The 21,251-nt window shown below is 43.8% G+C and overlaps 2 protein-coding genes across 4 annotated transcripts in view; one reads left to right on the top strand and one right to left on the bottom strand.

Annotated features, from left to right (window-relative positions):
* LOC144272755 (borealin-2-like) overlaps nt 1–14,837 on the top strand; it is a 150,313-nt gene extending 135,476 nt beyond the window's left edge. For 2 of the 3 annotated variants that reach the window (XR_013347664.1, XR_013347667.1), the window contains one exon: nt 7,505–8,425. The gene's annotated coding sequence lies outside the window, so the exon portion shown is untranslated. Of the gene's footprint in view, nt 1–7,504; nt 8,426–13,173 lie in introns of those variants that run through there. The other variant, XR_013347666.1, reaches the window with a different exon arrangement.
* NETO2 (neuropilin and tolloid like 2) overlaps nt 1–21,251 on the bottom strand; it is a 48,206-nt gene that overhangs the window by 13,381 nt on the left and 13,574 nt on the right. The window contains exons 2-6 of the mRNA XM_077831423.1: nt 18,052–18,108; nt 12,058–12,198; nt 8,412–8,660; nt 3,622–3,645; nt 3,384–3,511 (exon numbers count right to left, since the gene is read on the bottom strand). Of these exons, the coding sequence (XP_077687549.1) occupies nt 3,384–3,511; nt 3,622–3,645; nt 8,412–8,660; nt 12,058–12,198; nt 18,052–18,108 (599 nt within the window). The remainder of the gene's footprint in view (nt 1–3,383; nt 3,512–3,621; nt 3,646–8,411; nt 8,661–12,057; nt 12,199–18,051; nt 18,109–21,251) is intronic.

Below are 21,251 nucleotides of genomic sequence, written 5' to 3'. Positions count from 1 at the left end.
GTCTGTGCTCAGTATTGCAAATTGTAAAGTACCATTTAGGTGAGTGTTTCATGTCTCTCCTCGCTGTCCCCCATTATTACAGCAACTGTAGCTTTTGTTGACTTCATATCCCGCTGAAGTCAGACAGAGCTGCAGGAGCTCTCAGCATTTAGCTGAAATATGTAACTCTCATAACTATTGCTTAATTGGATTTTTATTCCTGCTGTGAAACTATAATGGAAGGAATAAAACATTAATACTCAAGCTAGCACTCATGTTGCACCCTTGCTCTGTGCTGTGTACACAAATCAAGGGCACAATTTTTTCCAAAAAGTTTCTGCTCAGTGAAAGATGCATCTGGTTTCTGTGCCTACTGAAAGGAATTTTCAGGATTTCTGCTGCCCACAGAGAAGTTAATACTATTAGAGGCTTCCTCATTAGAATGTTGATTAATATATTATAGAACTTTTCTGAATCCTTGAAGGTTATTTCAGAATATCAATGATGCATAAGCTTTTTTTAAAGTCTTCAATGACTGTCAATTTTCAGATTTATTTTTTATTGCAAAAAAAATAAAATCAAATTTGGGAAATTGAAAACCTTTTTTCTTTTTCTCATAAAAGGACAAAACACCCAAGGCTGCTCCATACAACTGTTCAATGTCAGAATCCTGTCAAAACCAGAACTCAGGAGACCAATTTTTAGCACAACAGTTTAAAAATAAGTGTAAAGCTCAAATCATTTAGAAAAATAATCTAGTCTCAAGAGCCACTCAACTACAGAACTGGCTTTAAGCAACATTCAATAATTATTAAAATAATTTAGGCATGGAGTACTCCAAATAGAAAACAAGACAAAAATGATTTTTGAAAAATCATTTCTGGAATGACAATTTCTGTAACTCACTCCAGGATAGAGCTTTTGGGAGTTATGAGTCACTTCCTCAAAACGTGCAATAAAGTTATTTTTTTCTGTTGTTACCCGACTCTCTTGTCCCCTATTATTCTTATGGTTTAGGTAGTTATTTTTGGTACTATTTGGGAAGCTGGAGAACTAGGGCTGTTGGAAAATTTTCTGTCTAAACTGATTTTTCAACTCAATTAAAGAAAGTGTCTGTTTTCTGTGAAAAACTTGAGTTTTTGCTAAAGGTTTCAGCCAAAAAAAAAGTTTGTTGAAAACCCAAGTCCATTTTTTTGGGGGGGAGGGAAAGACACCACCCATTTTCTGATCAGCTCTACTGAAGAATATTTATATCTCTTGCATATGTACCACAGAAGATATATTTGGCACCCTGGGTCTCATCCCACAAAGTGCTGGCTACCCTCAATTCTTCTGGGAGTTGAGGGTGCTCAGTACCCTGAAAGGTCAAGCCCCCTTGACCTTCAACAACTGGTTTTATTTCCAATAGGGTAGAGAACATTTACTTCCTTTCCCTATATTTTTTTTTCTTGCATCATGCTATTTTTTATCCTATCACAAGTAGGCATGCAGCATAAACAGCTATTACTTACCCTATAGGAACTGTAGTTCTTCAAGATGTAGTCAGTGTGGATCCCACTGTAGGTGAGCTTGAGATAGGATTCTTTAAAAGTGAGGATGGAGGGAGAGTCATGGGATCCACACTGTCTACATTATCTTGAAGAACCATAATTAGTGTAGGCTAAGAAACTGTTTACAGCTTGAACTGCACTGAAGGGAACTAGTAAGCAGTATCCCCATTCCCCTCAGGATAAAGTTCCTGCTGCATCTATTGAACAGTAATTGTGTACTGCTCTCCTGAACTTGGCATCTAACCTACCAGCTAAATTCCAGCAAGGTCAGTGGTTTACTCCACATCACTGCATTGCATATAAAATTCTGATACTTATACATTTCTGAAGCAGGTGGAGTGAGCCTTGATGTTCGGTGGGTGAGGTACACCAACTGTCTAACAGTGAGATTCAAAATAGTTAATTCAATGCAAGTCATTGTGATGAGATTACCTTGGCTATAGCCAGAAAGATGGGACAATAGTCTGATTGCTTCATTACATTGACAGGAGTAAACCAAAGTCCTGGATACATTTAGTGTGTGCAGCTTTTCTCCTGTGTTGTGTGGTTTTGGTTTGAATTAATTTTGGGTGATGTCTTATTAGCATTATTTCGCTCTGAAACACTGCAGTAGGTGTCTAGCCATAAGCGCCTGAAGCTCACTTACTCTGCTGGCTGAAGAGATAGCCACAAGGAAGACAGTCTTCTGAGTGAGGAGCATTCTGTGAGCTCAAAGTGGCCCTCATGGACTGATCTAGCAGCTGTAGTTTGAGCCAAGTGTACCTGCATTTATAAGCCCTGGAAGAAAAGGTGGATCACTTCTATGCAAAAGAGACATCGACCTTGATGGAGATCAGTCAGTCATAAGATGGCCAGGGTCTGAAGTCCATCATGAGGCATGGCTGTTGGTGCAACGCACTTTGCCCCTCTGCACAGGAGGATTAGCATTTATATAAATCTCCTTCCATGTTTTGAGAGTGTGAAGGTAAGATTTCTTCATAAATTTGGTGAAAGAAAATTTTAGAATATTGCAGCTTGGACACTCACCGGGTTCTGTCTCCCTGCCATGTTGAGTATGAGAGCTGAGGGAGGGACACAGCCACTCCACCCTTTATGCCCTCTTACGGGAGGATGAGGAGGCACAGGGGCTGTGCTCGACCCTAACTGCCACGGCTATTGAAAGAATCCAGTCTTGTGTGCATTAGGCACAAGTACAGCTACAATGACACATACTCAAAGAAGAATCTCAGAAACAGTTACTTGGTTAATGCATAAGATGGTAAAACTTCAGTGACACACTCATATGTAGTAATCCACAAACTGAATATATAAGATTCCCACATGCTACAAATGTGACCCATTTTAGAAAGGAGGTTCAATGGTATATGTCTGTTAGCAGGCCTGATTCTTTTCCCACTGAATCCCATGGCAAAGTTCCCACTGACTAATTGGAGTGGAATAGGACTCTGTTTCTATACACAGACTCCAGTTCTGTAGGCACAGTATAGAGGTTCTATAAATTCCCGATTTTGCTCACATATCAGGTAACAAACATTACCTAAGACTACCCTTTGTCTACAGCTAACTGTACCCATTAAACTGGAGGCCAAGTTGCAGGCCCTTTAAACATGTACCCATAAAATTATCAAAGTGTCTGAACATTATAAATTTCAGGTCCGGGAACAGTAGCTGCATCAATGGACCTGCAGTTACATTTATTTCGGAAACAAGTATCTATCTTAATTTCCTCAACTGCCAATAGCTAATTAATTTAAATGAAAGTGAGACATTTTGTAAATAATTACTAATGACCATTCCCTATTACTAATGGGCTTTAGAAGCCCATTATATATTTAATGATATAAATGGCCTTGCCTTAGCATTTGGAGTAGCCTTAATTGTCCATATGCAGTCAATTGCTTGTCCAGGTTTTGTTTTCTCTTCTTGTTCTACTTGACTGGAACGTACTATTCCATCAGCTCCTGAAAGCTCAAACTGGCAGTCTAGAAAGAACATACAACTTGCTATCAAATGCAACATGAGATTGATTAAAAATTTCATGTACAAATAAATTGGTATTGTAATACTAGACCTGGGATGGGATTTAAAATACCTCCTAGGTAAGTGAAGTCTGGATCTGCAACAAAAGAAGTCACAAATCATTGGGGCTGGCAGTTGGGAATCACTTCAAGGTTTAACACAATCTAGAGACAATCTATTTCCTAACACACCACAAAATATCAAGTGCTAGAACAGATATTGAATCAATGGGAGAGATGTGATACTCTTGTTACCTGAGGCTTGATTCCATGATACATGACCATACCTCACTAAGATGGTTTAATATTTCTAATATAATGGAGGTGGTTAACACCACACTAGAATTTCCTTTGTTTTTTATTCCCACCTAATCCTATAACCTGATCTGCACTGATGGATCCCTGCACCTGCGCTGGCTTACACTAAAATCAACAGAGCTCCACAAGGGCACAGGGATATACCTGTGCACATCAGACTGCAGGATCAAAGGGTATATAAATAGTTCTGTACAGCATCAGGTAGAAGAGGTTTATTAGTTCAATTTGATGTTGCAAGATCAGAGTTCTGGAATTACTAGTTACTCAGGAACATTACAACAAAGGGTAAACAAGCAACAAGGACCAAGATTTTCCCTTGGATACACACGTCTCCCATTGATGTCACTGGTAGCCACAGACATGCACCTAAGGACATAATTTAGCCCTAGGTTTCTCTTGAACTGTGTTCTATACATACCTGCCTGGAAATTGTACTGCTAATGAGTTCAGAGCAGATTTTTCCGAAGAGGTCCACAGCAGAGGAGCAACAGAAAGCTCCAGCATTTGTCTCTTCATTTCAGTGGAACCAGAATTTGGTCCAAAATGAGCATGCACCATTGCATGTGCAAGCACTCACATTTTCATGAGCAGTTTAGTATTTTTCCCCACACACAACTCAACAGGTGAGCCTTGCAAGTTACATGTGCATGTGTTGCACAGGTAAAACCTGAATTTTTGTACACCAGTGTTCCAGTCCACAAACAGCTCCACAAAGCGTGTGGGCAAATCTATTATTATTATTATTATCATCATCTATTATAATCTATTATTATTGTGCAGATGCTAGTGTTTGCCCATGCAATGGCTGCATGTCCATTTTGGACCAAATCCTGCTCCCACTGAGCTCAAGGCGCAGAATTTGTGTGGGCCTTTATCTATAAGAGGGATTTACAGTTAAACAAAAAATGCATGAATCCTGATTGACTTAAATACTTAAGACAGTTCGGAAAATTCCATCCTTGCCCACTACCATTGAGCTATATAGTCTGGCACATATGTTCACTGTAGGGAAACCTCTGCAAGTCAGAGTTTCAACCTCCTTTCTGAATTTGCTCTTCCTTGTGAATTTAAGTCAATTACTTAGTGTCATTTAAGTGTTTTGTGAGGCTTAATTTCTTTTTCTGATTTTTGTTCATTGTCACTGGTACTTTAAATATTTAAACATGTTGTGAAAATGTAAAAGAATGAAAACAGAATATAATGGTTATTTCACAGTCATTACCACCACAAAAATAAATATGTGCGTGGCAGATTTAGAATACAAGCCCGAGCCTTGCTAGCACTAAGCTAACTTGGTTTTGAGAATGACATATTAGTTAAATTGCTTTGGAAGGTAGCTTGGCGCACACATCCATACAACCCCTGCAAGAACATTTTAGCACATCCCACACGGTTCCCAAAGGTTTAGTGACCCATGCTAATCGGAACAGCACGAGAAACTAAATCCACAGAAAAGTGAAAACAGTTCTGTTGAACACTTGTACTAATGTATAATATTTTCCTATGATTCTGGAGATGAAGGGCATGTCTGGGAAAGAGAGGGAACATAAAGCAGTTACACCTGTGTATATAACACTTGTCGCAATAGCTGACATTTATATTTTGCTTTTGGTCCCAAAGGATCCTAAAGTGCTTATAACTATATGTACAGTATCTAAAATACAGCCACCTGGAGCAGAGCATTCTGCACAAGGACATTAGATCAAATCCTCTCTCACCAAAGGTGCCATAGGAACTTTATTTCCACACAGAGCAGAAATAACCTCTTTTTTTTTTTTTTAAAATGAGCTTGCAACCAGAATATTCCTCTTCTCCGCCCTGCCCCCATAATGTGCTCAAATCTGCCTCAGCAGAACGAAGAGCTGAGTCAACACTCTTAGGATTTGAAACCACAGTTCCAGAGAATCTACGTATTTCAAAAGCTGATGCTTAGCCCATTAAGCCATTTTCTCCAGCTTTGCATGCCTGAGATTATACCCTAGTCCAGACGTGGGCAAACTACGGCCCGCAGGCCGACCCTCCTGCCTGGCCTGGGAGGTTAGTCCCCAGCCCCTCCCCTGCTGTCCCTCCTCCCCCACAGCCTCACCTCGCCGCACCACCGACACAATGCTCGGGGCGGTGAGCTCCTGGGGCAGTGCAGCTTCAGAGCCCGGCCTGACTCAGTGCTTGGTGCTGCATGGTGGTGTGGCTGGCTCCAGCCGGGCTACAATCAACTGGTGCTCCAGGCAGCGCGGTAAGGGGGCGGTGGATGTTGGATAGAGGGCAGGAGAGTTTGGGGGGGCATGGACAGGGGTCCGGGCAGTCAGAGGGTGGGGAACAGGGGGGTTGAATAGGGGTAGGGGTCCCAGTGGGGGGCAGTCAGGAAGGAGGGGAGATTGGATGAGGTAGCGGGGGGGGGTTGAATGGGGGCAGTGGTCCCGAGGGTGGGGGGCAGTCAGGGGACAGGGAGAAGGGGTGGTTGGATGTCGCAGGGGTCAGTCAGGGGCAGGGGTTCTGGAGGCGGTCAGGGAGAAGGGGGGGTTGAATAGGGCAGGGCAATCAGGAATGAGAGGAGGGGTTGGATGGGGTGGTGGGGGTCAGTCAAGGATGGGGGTTCCAGGGACAGGGAGGGGTGGATGGGGAGAGGGGGACGGGACGGACGGGGCAGGAGTCAGGGGGGACGGGACAGACGGGACCTCAGGAGGCGAGAAGCAGAGGAGGGTAGATGGGGGGGACGGGGGGACACACATCAGGAGGCGGGGCCACGCCTGGCTGTTTGGGGAGGCACAGCCTATCCTAACCGGCCCTCTATACAATTTCCGAAACCTGATGCGGCCCTCAGGCCAAAACGTTTGCAGGCCCCTACCCTAGTTGGTACATTTGGTACCAGATTCTGTTTGCCTCTAGTCAGGGGCACACAGCTCAGGATCAAAGAGGGTGTAGGGAAGATGCATTGGCACAGGGAGACAGCAGAATCCATATTCTTGAGCTCCTTGAGTGCAAGCTGCACTAATCCTATCACTTTACATAAGCAGGGAAGGGGAGAGAACTATGGCCCATTGCACACAGATTGAGCTACTGGTCTGAAGCCTGCAGAGGGACTATATGCTACACATTAAAAGGATGCAGCAAGTAGGAACATGATTCTTCTAGCACTTTCAGAGACAGTCTGTATGCCTCATTACAGCTGCTGAGGTAGCCCTTCCATGCTATATCCTCCCTGCTGTTCCTGCCCCATGTAAATGATGGCTTAGAAGCCACAACATGGCCCTAGCTTTTGACTAATATGATGCATATTGGAGAAAGCAGCACAGTTTAAACGCTAACCTTGCTACCCTCTTTTAAGCCATCTTAAATTTCTTTATCGTGTTCAGTTTCTTAAACTGTGTTTGTGAGGAAGTTCTCAAGACTGGGTTAGCTTAGTGCTATTACGGAAAGTGATTGTGTGGTAAATAAAACTCTTACCATTCTTAGAGTTGTTAGATAGGCTGTATACAAGCTGTGAATCAGCAATTATGCTCTGTTGTTTCCAGGTTCTTACCATGATTTACAATTGCTTGTGTAGACAGGGCTACAGACTAATGCCTTCCATAGGCATGTTGCCCTCTTTGGAAAAAAATACATATTTACACTATTATACACGTATGTTTTTCTTCACAGATTAAGGGGGCTCTGAAAAGGACCACAAATGGACCGACTGAGGCATCCTTACAAATGTGGATTTTTGACCAAATGTTAAGAACTCTTGAGTCCATGTGAAAACGTGTCAGATCTTATTATGAAGCCCTGAAATAATCAATAGTGATTTGATGGATACCAATTTTAATATGTTTAAAGAGTTACCACATAGTCTCAGTAACCAATTTTCAAACATTAGTTCAGTCCACTTAGTATCTCTTTAAAACAGAAGACATGAGATGGGCATAGTCCACATCACAGACTAAAGGACTAAATCGGTCAGGTGCTGTGCAACCACTATGAGGTGTTGAGCACCCTCCACTCCCAGACTGGCTATGCCTAGGATTCTTTGTGCATTCCTTCAGTGCTATTCTAGCACCCGTGCTAAAAAGTTTGGAATGGTAGTGTAGACTGGCTGCTGATGTTTTTGACATCATCATGTCAAGCTAACATAGATAATATGGTGGGGAAATTTCCAGCGGCTAGTTTACACTAACATTCCTACTATAGCACCCATAGAGCTGTGCTGGTTGTAGAACAACTGTGGGAGAATTCCCTAAAACCCTCAGCATTGACCTCTTTACTCTGAAAATTAGGGCCTGTAATTTTCCACCAGGTTTAGCTCCCCCAGTTTCAGCAATAGAGGAAGCTGTAGGGTTGACAGTGCTCAGATGTTTTTAGCCACCATGTTATCTAACCCTGCTCACAGCTATACCAGTCACGAAATACAGCTCCAAACTGCCAGTATAAACAGCTACTGAGTTCATGGCAGTAGATGGAACTGAGATTTTAAAGTCTTGAATTCGTACCTTGATATTAGTTTGAAATTCTGTCTGAGCAAAAACAACAACTAGACAATGTAAGAAGCTATTTAATAAGGTATCTTTACCTGGTATAAACGAGTATTTTGCTTGAAATCCCTCTCCTTCTAGCTCCTCATCCGAAGTAAACTTTATCCACATAAACCTCCCTGTTGATCTAATTAGTGCAGGACTTTTCAGACCACAGTAACGATCGATGAGAGGGGAAAAACCAAAAGGTCCATCTCGAACTTCAAGGTGATCAAATCGACATTCAAATGAGGGTTCTATGTAATAAGGTTCATCAAAGGTCAACTCAATTCTTTGGCGTGGAGCAGCTACAACACAATAAAAGTTTCAACACAGTATTAATTGACAATGTGTGAAACACTGACACTGGGCAGTGAAATAATGAAGCAACAAAACCCCAAAAAAGTGTAAAAATCAGAGGCATGTGACACTTCTCAAAGTCAGTCTAGTAAGCTTACTGAAGTAACTGACACCCTGTATAATTAGAATGCCTTCTGCATAATCAGGTAACCTTTGCATTTTTTCAGTAGGCTGTAAGGTTTTTATTATTTTAATACAAACATCACAAAGACCTCTACCCCCCACAAAAAGCTTAAAATTATCACCTCTAACATACATACACAAAACACATTTTAACAGCCTTAGTATTAAACTACAAAAATCAAATAAGTCAGTATTTTACAACTAATGGGGAGATAACACAGACAAGGCAAGGAGAGAAAGGGGAAAAAGATGGGCGGGGAGGGAGTCGAAAAGGAGGTCTTGACTGACGGCTGGGTCCTTGGTGTTCATTAGTCAAATGTTTCTGAAAATGAAGCCCAGATTTCTTCCAACTCACTGTTTTTCAAACTCTTCAACTACATGGGTGGAAGGTGACTCTCAATAGTTCTTTTCGTAACTGAATCTTTACTGAGAGTTTAAATAGCACCTACAATATACACCAGGATGCATATACACATTCATTATTCAAATGTGGGTGTCTAAAGTTCGACACCCAGGAACTTGATCTAAACCCCGATGGAGTCAAAGGGAGTCTCCGACTTCAATGGGCTTTGAATCAGGCCCTTCATCAGGCATGAAGTGCAAGTACCCAAGGTTCTTTTTTGTGCCTTTCTTGTGGCGCCCACCTACTCTGTGTATAGTTTGAAAATTCTTTGTTCTAGCAACAACACTGTATGGAATATGGGTGACCATTTATAAAATTATTGATACCAATATCACAAAGTTGCAATGAATCTTACAAGATATGCCATGTAAGGTTTCAGTGGAAAAGTTATTTGCTAAATATGATAATCTTGTTTATATGTATATATATCATCTTTGTATCCTGAGTTATTATAACTTAATATATGAGATATATTTGAATCTCAAATTTGTGCTGTGTTTCTGGGTGACACCCCAGACAGATTGGAATCAGCAATATCCAGCCTGCTTCATGGCTCATCGAGGGCAATCAAGAAGAAGCCAGGGGCTACCTACACCTATGAGTCAGCAGGACATGTAGGAACATGCCTGTGGACAGGGGACTCCATGTTCTTTTCCATGCCCATATGCTGTGAGCTTATGTTTGGGATAAAGGATATACAAGCCACATGGCAAAGGATATAAAATGGAGAAAATGCAGCTGCCTTTTTGTCTTCAATCCTGCTTCTCACCTCTGGAGTAACTTCTCTACAAAGATCAATATCATCTTGGTCCTTTGAATAAAGGACTGAGTGACCCATCCAACCTTTGGATGTGTTCCAGAGGGATTTCACAAGCCAGCCAACTCACCAATGCTGCTAAAAATCTTATATATGGACTCTGAAGTCATATGTATGTATCTGATTGCTTTCCATCATTTAACAACACTCCTCTTTCCTTTCTTTTATGATAAGCTTTCGTTTTAGATAGTAAAGGATTGGCTAGCAGCGTGGTATTTTGGGTAAGATCCAAACTAGTAGTGACCTGGCAAACTAGTAGTGGCTGGCCCTTTGGGGATCAGAAGAACATTCTGTATAGTGAATAGAGTTTTAAACAACTTCTCACTTTACTGGACCTATTTGCTGATTGGGAGCCAGAGATTGGGATGCAATAAAGAGGGCTGTGTGATTTAAAAGATTCTTGATAACCAGCGTGATGGATCAGGAGCACGGCGTGTAACTGGTTGGTTAATCTAACGACAATGTTAACCACCAATTTTGGGAGAATCTGCTTTCCTTTTTGCAGCCTGCCCTGGGTATTTTCATTGTGGGCTAACCTAGGCACCTCAAGTCACACTAGGTATATACTATACCAAATTAATCTTTTAGACTTTGACTTGTGGAGTAGAGAAGCAAGGAGCTGCTTTAACATCTACCAGCTGGCAGTGATACCTAAGGGACTATATACCACCTGAAAATTGCTGGAGAGCATTGTACTCGCCCATGCCTCCTCCACATCCTTGCACTGGGAGCTGTAGGGAGGGAGGCAGAGGAACCAGCTCTCTGCCTGTTGGGAACTCCCTCATGCCAGGGAAATTTCCCGCTAGGAGTCTGTGGCCAGTCTCAGCACATTCCACGTGGCCTGTGCAGGGCAAAGGGATCAGAGCATGGCAGAATATCTGCCTCAAAGTATATTCAGTCATAAATAAGACACAAAGGACCATAAATGCATTCAAGAGAAAACCAAATATACTATACTTATGGCTAAGACACCACTGAAACTGAAAACTCACCACAGGATATTGTAAAGGAGACTTGCAGTGACACAGGAATACTTAGTTTCATCACTAGAGGTCTGAGGACAATCCCACTGAAGTCAGTGTGGGGGTGAGTGGGGGTCCTTCTATGGACTTAACTGGTTTTATATGAATCCCTATGAGAGGAATCTGTTCAGTGTGGCCCAAGTCCTGCAGTCCTTATTCAGCAAACTCTCACTGCAGTACATTTTTTGAGTTAATGGGATTTTTTTTTTGCCCCGTCACACACAACCTTAATGGGGAGCTCAGCCACACTGAAGCACCCTAAGTCTGCAAATGAACAGGCTACAGGACAGTCAGATGCGTGTCTCCCTGCGGATACAGGCGAGCACAAGGTCAGCTTTGAGATTCTGTGTGACACCGAGTTGGATGAAGATGGGGATAGATACTGTCTTTTTGAAGTGGTGGAGATGGCAGAGTGTCCCTTTCAGGGTGCATTAGTATTGTAGATCAGTGGTCTCCAGAGTGGGGTGTGCAAGACTCTCCCTGGGGGTGCACAGCAGGGGGAGCTCAGTCTTCGGCGGCACACCGGCGGCAGCTCGGCTCTCCCTGCTCCGTCTTCAGCTGCAGCTCTTTTTTTGCTTCCCCAGAGCTGGCCCTGGAGGTGCGCGATTCAAAAAGTTTGGAGACCCCTGCTGTAGATGATGTGACAGTGGGGAGGAAAGCTAAAGACTTCTCCTTTAAACTTGTTATTTCTATGCTTTCAAGGATTTGGGAGGGACCTGATACATCCCTAACTGTCACTAAATAAGGGCTTTGTGTTAATTCATAAATATTTAAGTATTCCAGGAATTTGTAGTTACTGTTTTGCAGCCCAAACGCGTCCCCTCCTTACTCAGCCTAACATCTGCAGAAGCAAATGAACATATTACCAATATCGTCCAAGTAACTTTACTTAATATAAACAGAATAGCAGAACAGTTCCACTTCCTATACTTTCAACAGTAAGAATACAATACACCAAAGGAGGAAGAGGATGTTAGTACCTTCCAAAATGTAGATACACTCCTGGTTTGGTGGGTACAAATTAGGATAGTTTGGTGAAGCAAAATGGCCTCCATTGCTTGTCCGAACCCAGTTGTCACACTGTGTAGATGGTATGTGATTTACTCCAATATTCTGCCCACCTTTAAAAAGAAAAGTCACACTTGTATACTACAAGAGACAAACAAAAACCATCCATTTGGAACAGTATATCTTAGGGTGTGGCACTAACTGTCAGAGGGAAGAGACAGCTGGTGCTACCTGCAGATCCTCTTAGACTAGCCAGCTGTCCCTATTTAGCAAAGGGATTTTATTTCTGTAAAAAGCATATTATAGTTTAGCAGCATGGCAGATCCCACCCACTATTTTGGAATATCAAATCTGCATAGTTATTACTGAGAAGTGGTAAGGAACCTGTGATAAGAGTTAGAATCTTGAGTACATTCTTCTTTTCAAGTCAGTCACTGTGGCATGCAATACTGCTATACTCCTTTACAATGAACTAAAATGCTACAGAAAAACCCCCCACTCAATATTACCACCCAGTTTTCTTTCACGCTCATATGCAAGTTTGACCCATTAAAGTTAAAGGGCAAGGCTTAGCAGGACTGGACCCTTGATTTCTCTGTTCACATTACTGCTGTTGGCCTGATTCAGGATTGCACTCAAGCACATACGCTTGAATTAAGACCTTCATCTATAGTATGTGGTTCATTATAATATTTACAATGTTTAAAATAGTTCTTGCTAAACGTGGCAGTGTTAATAATAAAACAAGTTGAAGTAATATTGCACTAGTGTCGAGAGGGTATGGCTACACTACGAAGTTAGGTCGATTTTATAGAAGTCAATTTTTAGAAATCGATTGCGTATGTCCACACTAAGCACATTAAGTCGGCGGAGTGCGTCCTCACTACCGTGGCTAGCATCAACTTACGGAGCAGAGCACTGTGGGTAGCTATCCCACAGTCTCTGCCGCCCATTGGAATTCTGGGTTAAGCTCCCAATGCCTGATGGGACAAAAACATCGTCGTGGGTGGTTTTGGGTACGTCATCAGTCGCCCCTCCCTCCATGAAAGCAACAGTAAACAATCGTTTCGTGCCTTTTTTCCATGCAGACACCATACCACGGTAAGCATGGAGCCCGCTCAGCTCAGCTCACCGTCACCACTGCTGTTATGTCCTGGGTGCTGTTGTCAGCAGACGATGCAGTACAACTGCTAACCGTCATCATCCATCGCTTCCGCAGCAACTCTGCTCTCCTGCTCTTGTAAATGAACTCCATCTCAATAGCAAATTTCTCCATGTTGTCATCATCCACTGCAACTCTGCTCTCCTGGTGCCATGAATCCACCTCGCAGGTCCTCTTGTCGTTCTGTATAAATATCTCTTCTTGTGGCATCTGTCGTGATCCTCCGCTTCCGCTGCAACTCTGCTCTCCTGCAGACACCATACCACAGCAAGCACGGAGCCCGCTCAGCTCACTGCTGCTGTTGTGAGCATTGTAAACACCTCGCGCATTATCCTGCAGTATACACAGAACTGGGCTAAGAGATGCCAGCACAAGGACGATTTTGATGAGGACATGGACACAAGACGTTCCTGAAAGCATGTGCTGTGGCAATTGGGACATCATGGTGGCAGTGGGGCAGGTTGATACAGTGGAATGCCAATTCTGGGCCCGGCAAACAAGCACAGACTGGTGGGACTGCATAGTGTTGGAGGTATGAGATGATTCACAGTGGCTGCAAAACTTTCGCATGTGTAAGGCCACTTTCCTGGAACTCTGAGTTGTTTTCCCTCACCCTGAAGCACAGGAATACCAAGATAAGAGCTGCCCTGACAGTTGAGAAGAGAGTGGCGATAGCCCTGTGGAAACTTGCTACACATGACTGCTACCAGTCAGTCGGGAATCAATTTGGAGTGGGCAAATCTACTGTGGGGGCTGCTGTGATCCAAGTAGCCAATGCAATTATTGACATTGTGTTATCAAGGGTAGCGACTCTGGGAAATGTGCAGGTCATAGTGGATGGCTTTGCTGCAATGGGTTTCCCTAACTGTGGTGGGGCGATAGATGGAACGGATATCCCGATCTTGGCACCAGACCACCTTGCCAACCAGTATGTAAACTGCAAGGGGTACTTATCAGTGGTGCTGCAAGCACTGGCGGATCACAAGGGATGTTTCACGGACATCAGCATGGGATGGCCGGGAAAGATGCATGACGCTGGCATCTTTAGGAACTCCGGGCTGCTTGAGCAGCTGCAAGAAGGGACTTACTTCCCAGACTAGAAAATTACCATTGGGGATGTTGTAATGCCAATAGTTATCCTTGGGACCCAGCCTACCCCTTGCTCCCATGGCTCATGAAGCCGTACAAAGGCAGCCTGAACAGTAGTAAGGAGCAATTCAACTATAGGCTGAGCAAGTGCAGAATGGTGGTAGACTGTGCCTTTGGATGTTTAAAAGCTCACTGTGCTGTTTGCTGACTAGGTCAGACCTCAGTGCAACCAAACATTCCCATTGTTATTGCTGCTTGCTGTGAACTCCATAATATCTGTGAGTGTAAGGAGAAGACGTTTATGGCGGGGTGGGAGGCTGAGACAAAATCGCCTGGTGTCTGATTTTGAGCAGCCAGACACCAGGGCTATTAGAAGAGCACAGCAAGGTGCGCTGTGCATGAGAGAGGCTTTGAAAACCAGTTTCATGACTGGCCGGGCTTTGGTGTGACAGTTGTGTGTTTTTCTCCTTGATGCAAATCTGCTCCCTTTGTTGATTTTAATTCCCTGCAAACCAACCACCCTCCCCCCTTCGAAATAAAGTAACTATTGTTTTGAAACCATGCATTCTTTATTAAACAAAAAAAGGGAGATAACTGACAAGGTAGCCCGGGTTGGGTGGGGGAGGAGGGAAGGACCAGGCCACATTGCTTATTGTAGCCACACTACAAATCAAACTGTTTTAGTGACAGCCTTCTGTTGCTTGGGCCATCCCCTGGAGTGGAGTGGCTGGGTGCCCAGAGCCTCCCCCCACCACATTCTGGGGCATCTGGGTGAGGAGGATATGGAACTTTGGAAGGAGGTCAGGCGGTTCTACAATGGATGCAGGGGGGGGTCCGTGCTCTTGTTGGCTTTCCTTCAGCTGCACCAGACGCTTTATCATGTCCGTTTGCTCCCCCATGAGCCTTAGCATCACCTCCTGCCTCTGCTCTTCACGCCCTGCCTTTGCTCTTTGCGCTCACTTAATGCTTTCCTAGCCTCTAACACTGAATGCCTCCATGCATTCAGCTGTACCCTATCAATGCAGGAGGACTGCATGAGCTTAGAAAACATGTCATTGTGAGTGCGGGGTTTTTTTTGTCTTCTAATCTGCGATAACCTCAGGGACGGAGATGATAGGGGGAGCCTAGAAACATTTGCACCTGGCGGAAGATAAAAAAGGAGAGTAAAATATAAGATGATACATTTCTGAGAACAAAGGGGAGACTCTTTCACAGTGAATCAAGCAATTCACAGCAGACAGCACATGTTCTTTACGTACAAGGTCGCATTTTGCCTTTTATATTGAGCACATGCTGGTATGGGGACACATCACACATGGCTGGGCAACAGAATTCAGTTTCCTTGCAGCCACGGTAAGACAAAGGGTACGTGGCGTTGGCTTCTTACGCATAACATGTGGGAATGGTTTCAAACTTCAGCGCCATCCTTTCCCATAGCAAGTAATGGGTTGGATTTCACATTTAAAAGGAGGGGCTGCGGTTTTCGGATGGATGTGCAGCACACACCTCCCCACAGCCCACCGCATGGCTATTCTCCGGGATGATCCCTTTTAGCCAAGCGCAAACAGCCCAGCATGAACGGGGTCCTTTTACTGTTCCCTTACAAAAAATCACCCTATTTCAAGCAGGTGACCATGAATGATATCGTTCTTCTAAAGCTAACAGAGAAAGATATAGACTGAATGTTGCTTCAATGTGACCAAAACCCAGGACCATTTGTTGCCATGCTTTGTGCTGCAATGATTCCAGAATACTTTCAGAGTACCTGTACCTCCAGGAGAGCTTCATGGAGATGTCCCGGGAGGATTCCCGCTCCATCCCCGGACATGTGAACAGACTTTTCCAGTAGCTGTACTGGCCGCGAAGGCATCCCAATTCTTCAGGGCAAATCAAACATTAAACACTATTGCTTTTAAACCCTGTACTGTAGTTACAAATGTGCACTCACCAGAGGTGCCTTCTCTAGCTTTAGGGTTGAGGATCCCGCCTTCGGAGGGTATTGGCTCCAGGGTGATGAAAAGGTCCTGGCTGGCGGGGAGAATGGATTCACTGCTTGCCTGCTGTGCATTCTCCTCATCCACAAAATCCTCCTCCCTGTTGCGTGAGACTTCCCCCTTGCAGGTGTCCACAGACAGTGGTGGGGTAGTGGTAGGGTCCCCTCCTAGAATGGCATGCAGCTGATCATAGAAGTGGCATGTATGGGGCTCTGACCTGGAGCGACCGTTTGCCTCCTTTGTCTTTTGGTAGGCTTGCCTGAGCTCCTTAACTTTCACACAGTACTGCTGTGTGTCCCTGTTGTGGCATCTCTACACCATGCCCTGTGAGATTTTGGCAAATATATTTGCATTTCTTCTTTTTGATTGGAGTTCGACCTGCACAGATGCTTCTCCCCATACAGCTATCAGATCCAGTGTCTCCCTTTTGGTCCATGCTGGAGCTTGTTTGCGATTGTTGGGGGGACTACGTGGTCACCTGTGCTGCGGAGTTTGCCACGCTGATCAAACAGGAAATGAAATTCAAAAGTTCCCAGGGCTTTTCCCGTGTACCTGGCTAGTGCATCAGAGTTCAAAGTGCTGTCCGGAATGGTCACAATGGAGCACTCTGGGATAGCTCCCAGAGGCCAATACTGTCGATTTGCATCCGCACTACCCCAAATTCGACCTAGCAAGGTTGATTTTAGCACTACTCCCCTCACCGGGGAGGAGTACAGAAGTCGATTTTAAGAGCCCTTTAAGTCGACGGAATGGGGTTGTTTGTGTGGACGCATTCATTTTAAAATTGACCTAATGTGGCTAAATTCGACCTAACCCTGTAGTGTAGACCAGGCTTAGAAAACTATGATCCCTGCCCTGAGGTTAATTGGTTTGATAAATTAAGATACCATACCAGATCACTCCCTGGAGCTATGCACACAGAAGGGGCCCTCCAGGCATAGATGTCCCTGCCACCTCTCTACCATCTTAACACCATGGATATCCCTTGGTGGAGTTTAAGATCCGCAGGCTTGGAAAGGGTAGGGCAGGACAACTGGGTTTCTGCTAGATCCTCCCATTCTCACAGGGGAAACAACCATAATGTACTTATGCAACTTTCCCTTATACACTGGAGAACTGGGCTTTTGAGGGGGATTCTATGGTGAAAGGAGTTCCTAGCAGCCTCTAGTAGGTCCCTCCAAAATAGATAAGAATCTTGGGAGAATTCTGGAGACTGAATTCTGCAGAAGAAGTCAAAAGAAATTCTGCAAGTGTCAACTCAGAGAAATTCTCTCTCTCCTATGCAGGTTATTCCAATCTAAGGGAGAAACTGGCTTGTAAAGCCATTTGCCTCTTCCCTACCCCCAAATGGGGATTATCTCCTAACATTTTGAGGGAATGCAGACATATTAAACAAATTGGAAAGGCTTGCTGACATACACAAAAAATGGAGGGCTCTGTACTGTTTTGTTCTACCTATAAGGACTGAACTGATCTGGATATGAAAAAGATAGTTGGTTATTTGCAGTTAACTATTTTTTATTTTCATTAAGAGTTGTATTCATTTGGCAAAATGAAATGCAATAAATAAGGAAAAATATACATAAAAAACTGAAGTAAATCTTACAAAGTGAAATATCCTAATGAGAAAGCATTTTGGATTTCCCGTATCTACCTAACTTACTTTATTTACAATTACAAAAAACAAATTTCTTTTAAAGAAAATCTTGTCAATACTGTACCTTGTGTCTTCTGTGCCACAGCAATCCCTTCCACTACAAGTATTGTTATTAACAACACTGGTGAGAGAAACAGAAAAAGACAGACATCAGTAATAAAAGCAGAAGTCTTTTTCTGCAGCCCTTACTCAGGCAACACCTAAATGAATCCAAATCACGAGTCAAAATACACATACCGGTTTATTAAAAGCAAATCAGTTATTTTAATTCCTAGGAAACTTAGTGCTCGTGAAAAGTGCTGGATTTACAGTCCTGAAGATAAAGGACTTTAATCTACTTTTGAGACAAAGAAGCTACTCAACATTCAGAGCCCTAGGGATGTTCCATATAGAAGTAGAAATTGAAGCATCTGGTATTTTCTTTGACAAAATCTTATTTACACGGAACATACAAAATCCTGCTCCTCTGAATGCAGGAGGAATCAAGAACACAAACCCCAAGCCTCTGTTGCCAATATCAGACCCAAAGTACTGTTTAGTTTTCCCAGGGTCACTGTGCATACAGGCTAATGCTTGGCCTTCTTGCCTCTCTCTGTTCTAGTCTGTTCTCAGTTTGTGTATTCTCTCAAACCCTTCCCTGCCACACACCCCTGCTATTCACAAAGCCCAGTGGCTATGGGCTAGTTTCTGGGCAGACTAAGGGTACGTCTGCATTATAAAGAAAAACCTATAGCACCAACTCTCAGAGCCCAGCGCAATTGACTTGGGTTTTGCTATTTTTTAGCCCCACAGCTATGTAGATGTTCCCACTCAGGTTGGCCCCTGGGCTCACCCACCCATCACCATCAGCAGATTTCAGAGCCCAGGCTCCAGACCAAGTGGGAACATCTATATTGATGTTTTTAGCCCTGCAGCTCAATTGACTCGGACTCCAAGGTTCAGTGCTCCAGGTTTGTTTGTTTTTTTATGTGTATACATAGCCTAATATTGAGCAGCATGGTGTTACTGTGTTTGGAGGACGGATTGCAATTATGCCACTATAAGGGCAGCCGTTTCTGTCTAAACTAGCATTAATGATGCACAATACAGTGGTACAGAGTTTTACTCTGAATGGGTGCAATTGCTAGAGCTCACAACCTTTGTGCACCACTGCAAGCACTCATATATGCTAATAAGTTGTGTTACTAGTGTGGCAGATGCTTGCACCATCAGCCTTTTCAAGTATAGGCTTGTTCCATGTTCTCTATTTGTATAGCCCCCCCAAATACAACTGTCGGATGAGGTCACCTTTGCTTCTCAAATTGCTTGTCTGTGGTCTTTAGGCTTTTCCCATGCATCATGTGAGTTGCAGCATGAGCATCAACAGCACCTATGGAAAAAGGATTCTAATCCAGGTCTCTGAGTGAGGCCTGAATGGGGCTTTGGCCTCAGAGTGGGAGAGGTCTGGAGTTTAAGGCTAATTTACCTCACCTGGGACAACTCAAGAATGGAATATTCCTAAACATATTCATAGGCCACAAGAAGTAAAAGTAAAGTAAAACCAAGCATATTAGAAAAAGTGAGGGGAAAATATTCCAACCAACCAACCATTAAAAAAAAACAGAATCATCTTTGGGCACGTATACACTAGAAATTTTTGCCACCGCAAATTACATCATCTTAAAGTTGCAGTTAGTATACCACTTGTGCATGTGCATACTTAACTCCTTGTGTCAGCGCTGTGTGTACTCACCAGGAGTGCTTTGTTGATGAACAGTGGATACGTATCAGCACACTGTCTTCTGGGAAATGTTGGCAATGCAGGGTGGGGCAGAAACGAGTCACACGGATGACTGGGAGCAAGGGGTCAGTTTCCTAGCATGCAACTTTCACCATCCCAAAATGTCATCTATATCCATGATATTTTCCCCCTTTTAAAAAATCCCAAACACTTGTGTGACCATTCTTGCTATCCGCCATTTAAGACCGACGCATAAAGTCCGCACAGCTCTGCATTAATGTCACGAGCGTTGCAAGCACAAGATGCACGATCCTCTAGTATTGGCAGAGCTGCAACAACAGAATTGGGGGGGGAACATGACAGTTTCATGGAGGGCAGATGGCTGTGGGACATAGGGAGAACCAATTCAAGGTGGTTGTTGGTGTTTCTGGAGCAACCGCAGGTGGTTGAGTGCTGCTTATGGGCCCAAGAAGCAAGCATTGACTGGTGGAATTACATCATAATACAGGCTTTGGATGATGAGCAATGGCTGCAGAACTTTCTGATGTGTAAAGCTACATTCCTGGATGCATGTGCCAAGCTCACTCCAGCCCTCCCGCACAAGGACACCAGAATGAGAGCGGCACTGACACTGGAGAAGTGACTGAAAATCCCACTGTTGAAACTCGTAACACTGGATTGCTACCAGTCAGTGGGAAACCATTCTGGAGTTGGAAAATCCACATGGGGGGTCAGTGTCATGCAAGCGTGCAGAGCCAGAATTCATCTCCTGCTACATAGGACTGAGATTCTCAGCAACGTGCAGGACATAGGGGATGGATTTGCAGCAGTGGAGTTCCTGAATTGAATTAGATGGCACTCATATCCCTATTTTGGCACCACACTACCTTGCCACAGGGTGCCATCAACAGAAAGGGCTACTTTTCTATGGTTATGCAAGCATTGGTGGATCACCAGGGATGCTTCACCAGCATCAATATGGGTTGGTCAGGGATGGTGCATGACGCTCACATGTTTAAGAACTGTGACTGTTCAGAAAGCTACCACCAGGGACTTGCTTTCCCAACCAGTGGATTATCACTGGCGATGTTGAAATGCTAATAGCAAACCTGGGGGAACCAACCTACTCCTTGGTGCCCTGGCTCATGAAGCAGTACACCAGCCACCTTGACAGCAACAAGTAAAGATTTAACTCTGGCTCAGCAAGTGCAGGATGACAGTTGAATGCACTTTCAGTAGACTGAAGAAATGCTTGCATTGTTTAAGATCGATTCTCAGTGGAAAAAAAACCCATCCCAATGGTTACAGCTGCCTACTGTGTCCTGCATAATATCTGTGAAGCAAAGGGAGAAAGTGTCACTTCAGTGGAAGTGGAATGGCTGTCTGCTGAGTTTGAGCAGCCAGATACAAGGGCTACTAGAATAGCTATATTTGGTTGGGGAGTCTTTGAAAGAGCCCTTTAACAGTAAGCTACAATAATTCATTGTGGTGTATTGTGCTCTACTTGTCCCTGCGGTTTGATGACTGGTTAGGAATTGTGTGGA

The sequence above is a fragment of the Eretmochelys imbricata genome, chromosome 12, assembly GCF_965152235.1.
Source record: "Eretmochelys imbricata isolate rEreImb1 chromosome 12, rEreImb1.hap1, whole genome shotgun sequence".
Taxonomy (NCBI): domain Eukaryota; kingdom Metazoa; phylum Chordata; order Testudines; family Cheloniidae; genus Eretmochelys; species Eretmochelys imbricata.
This window is presented reverse-complemented; position numbering and strand designations above follow the sequence as displayed.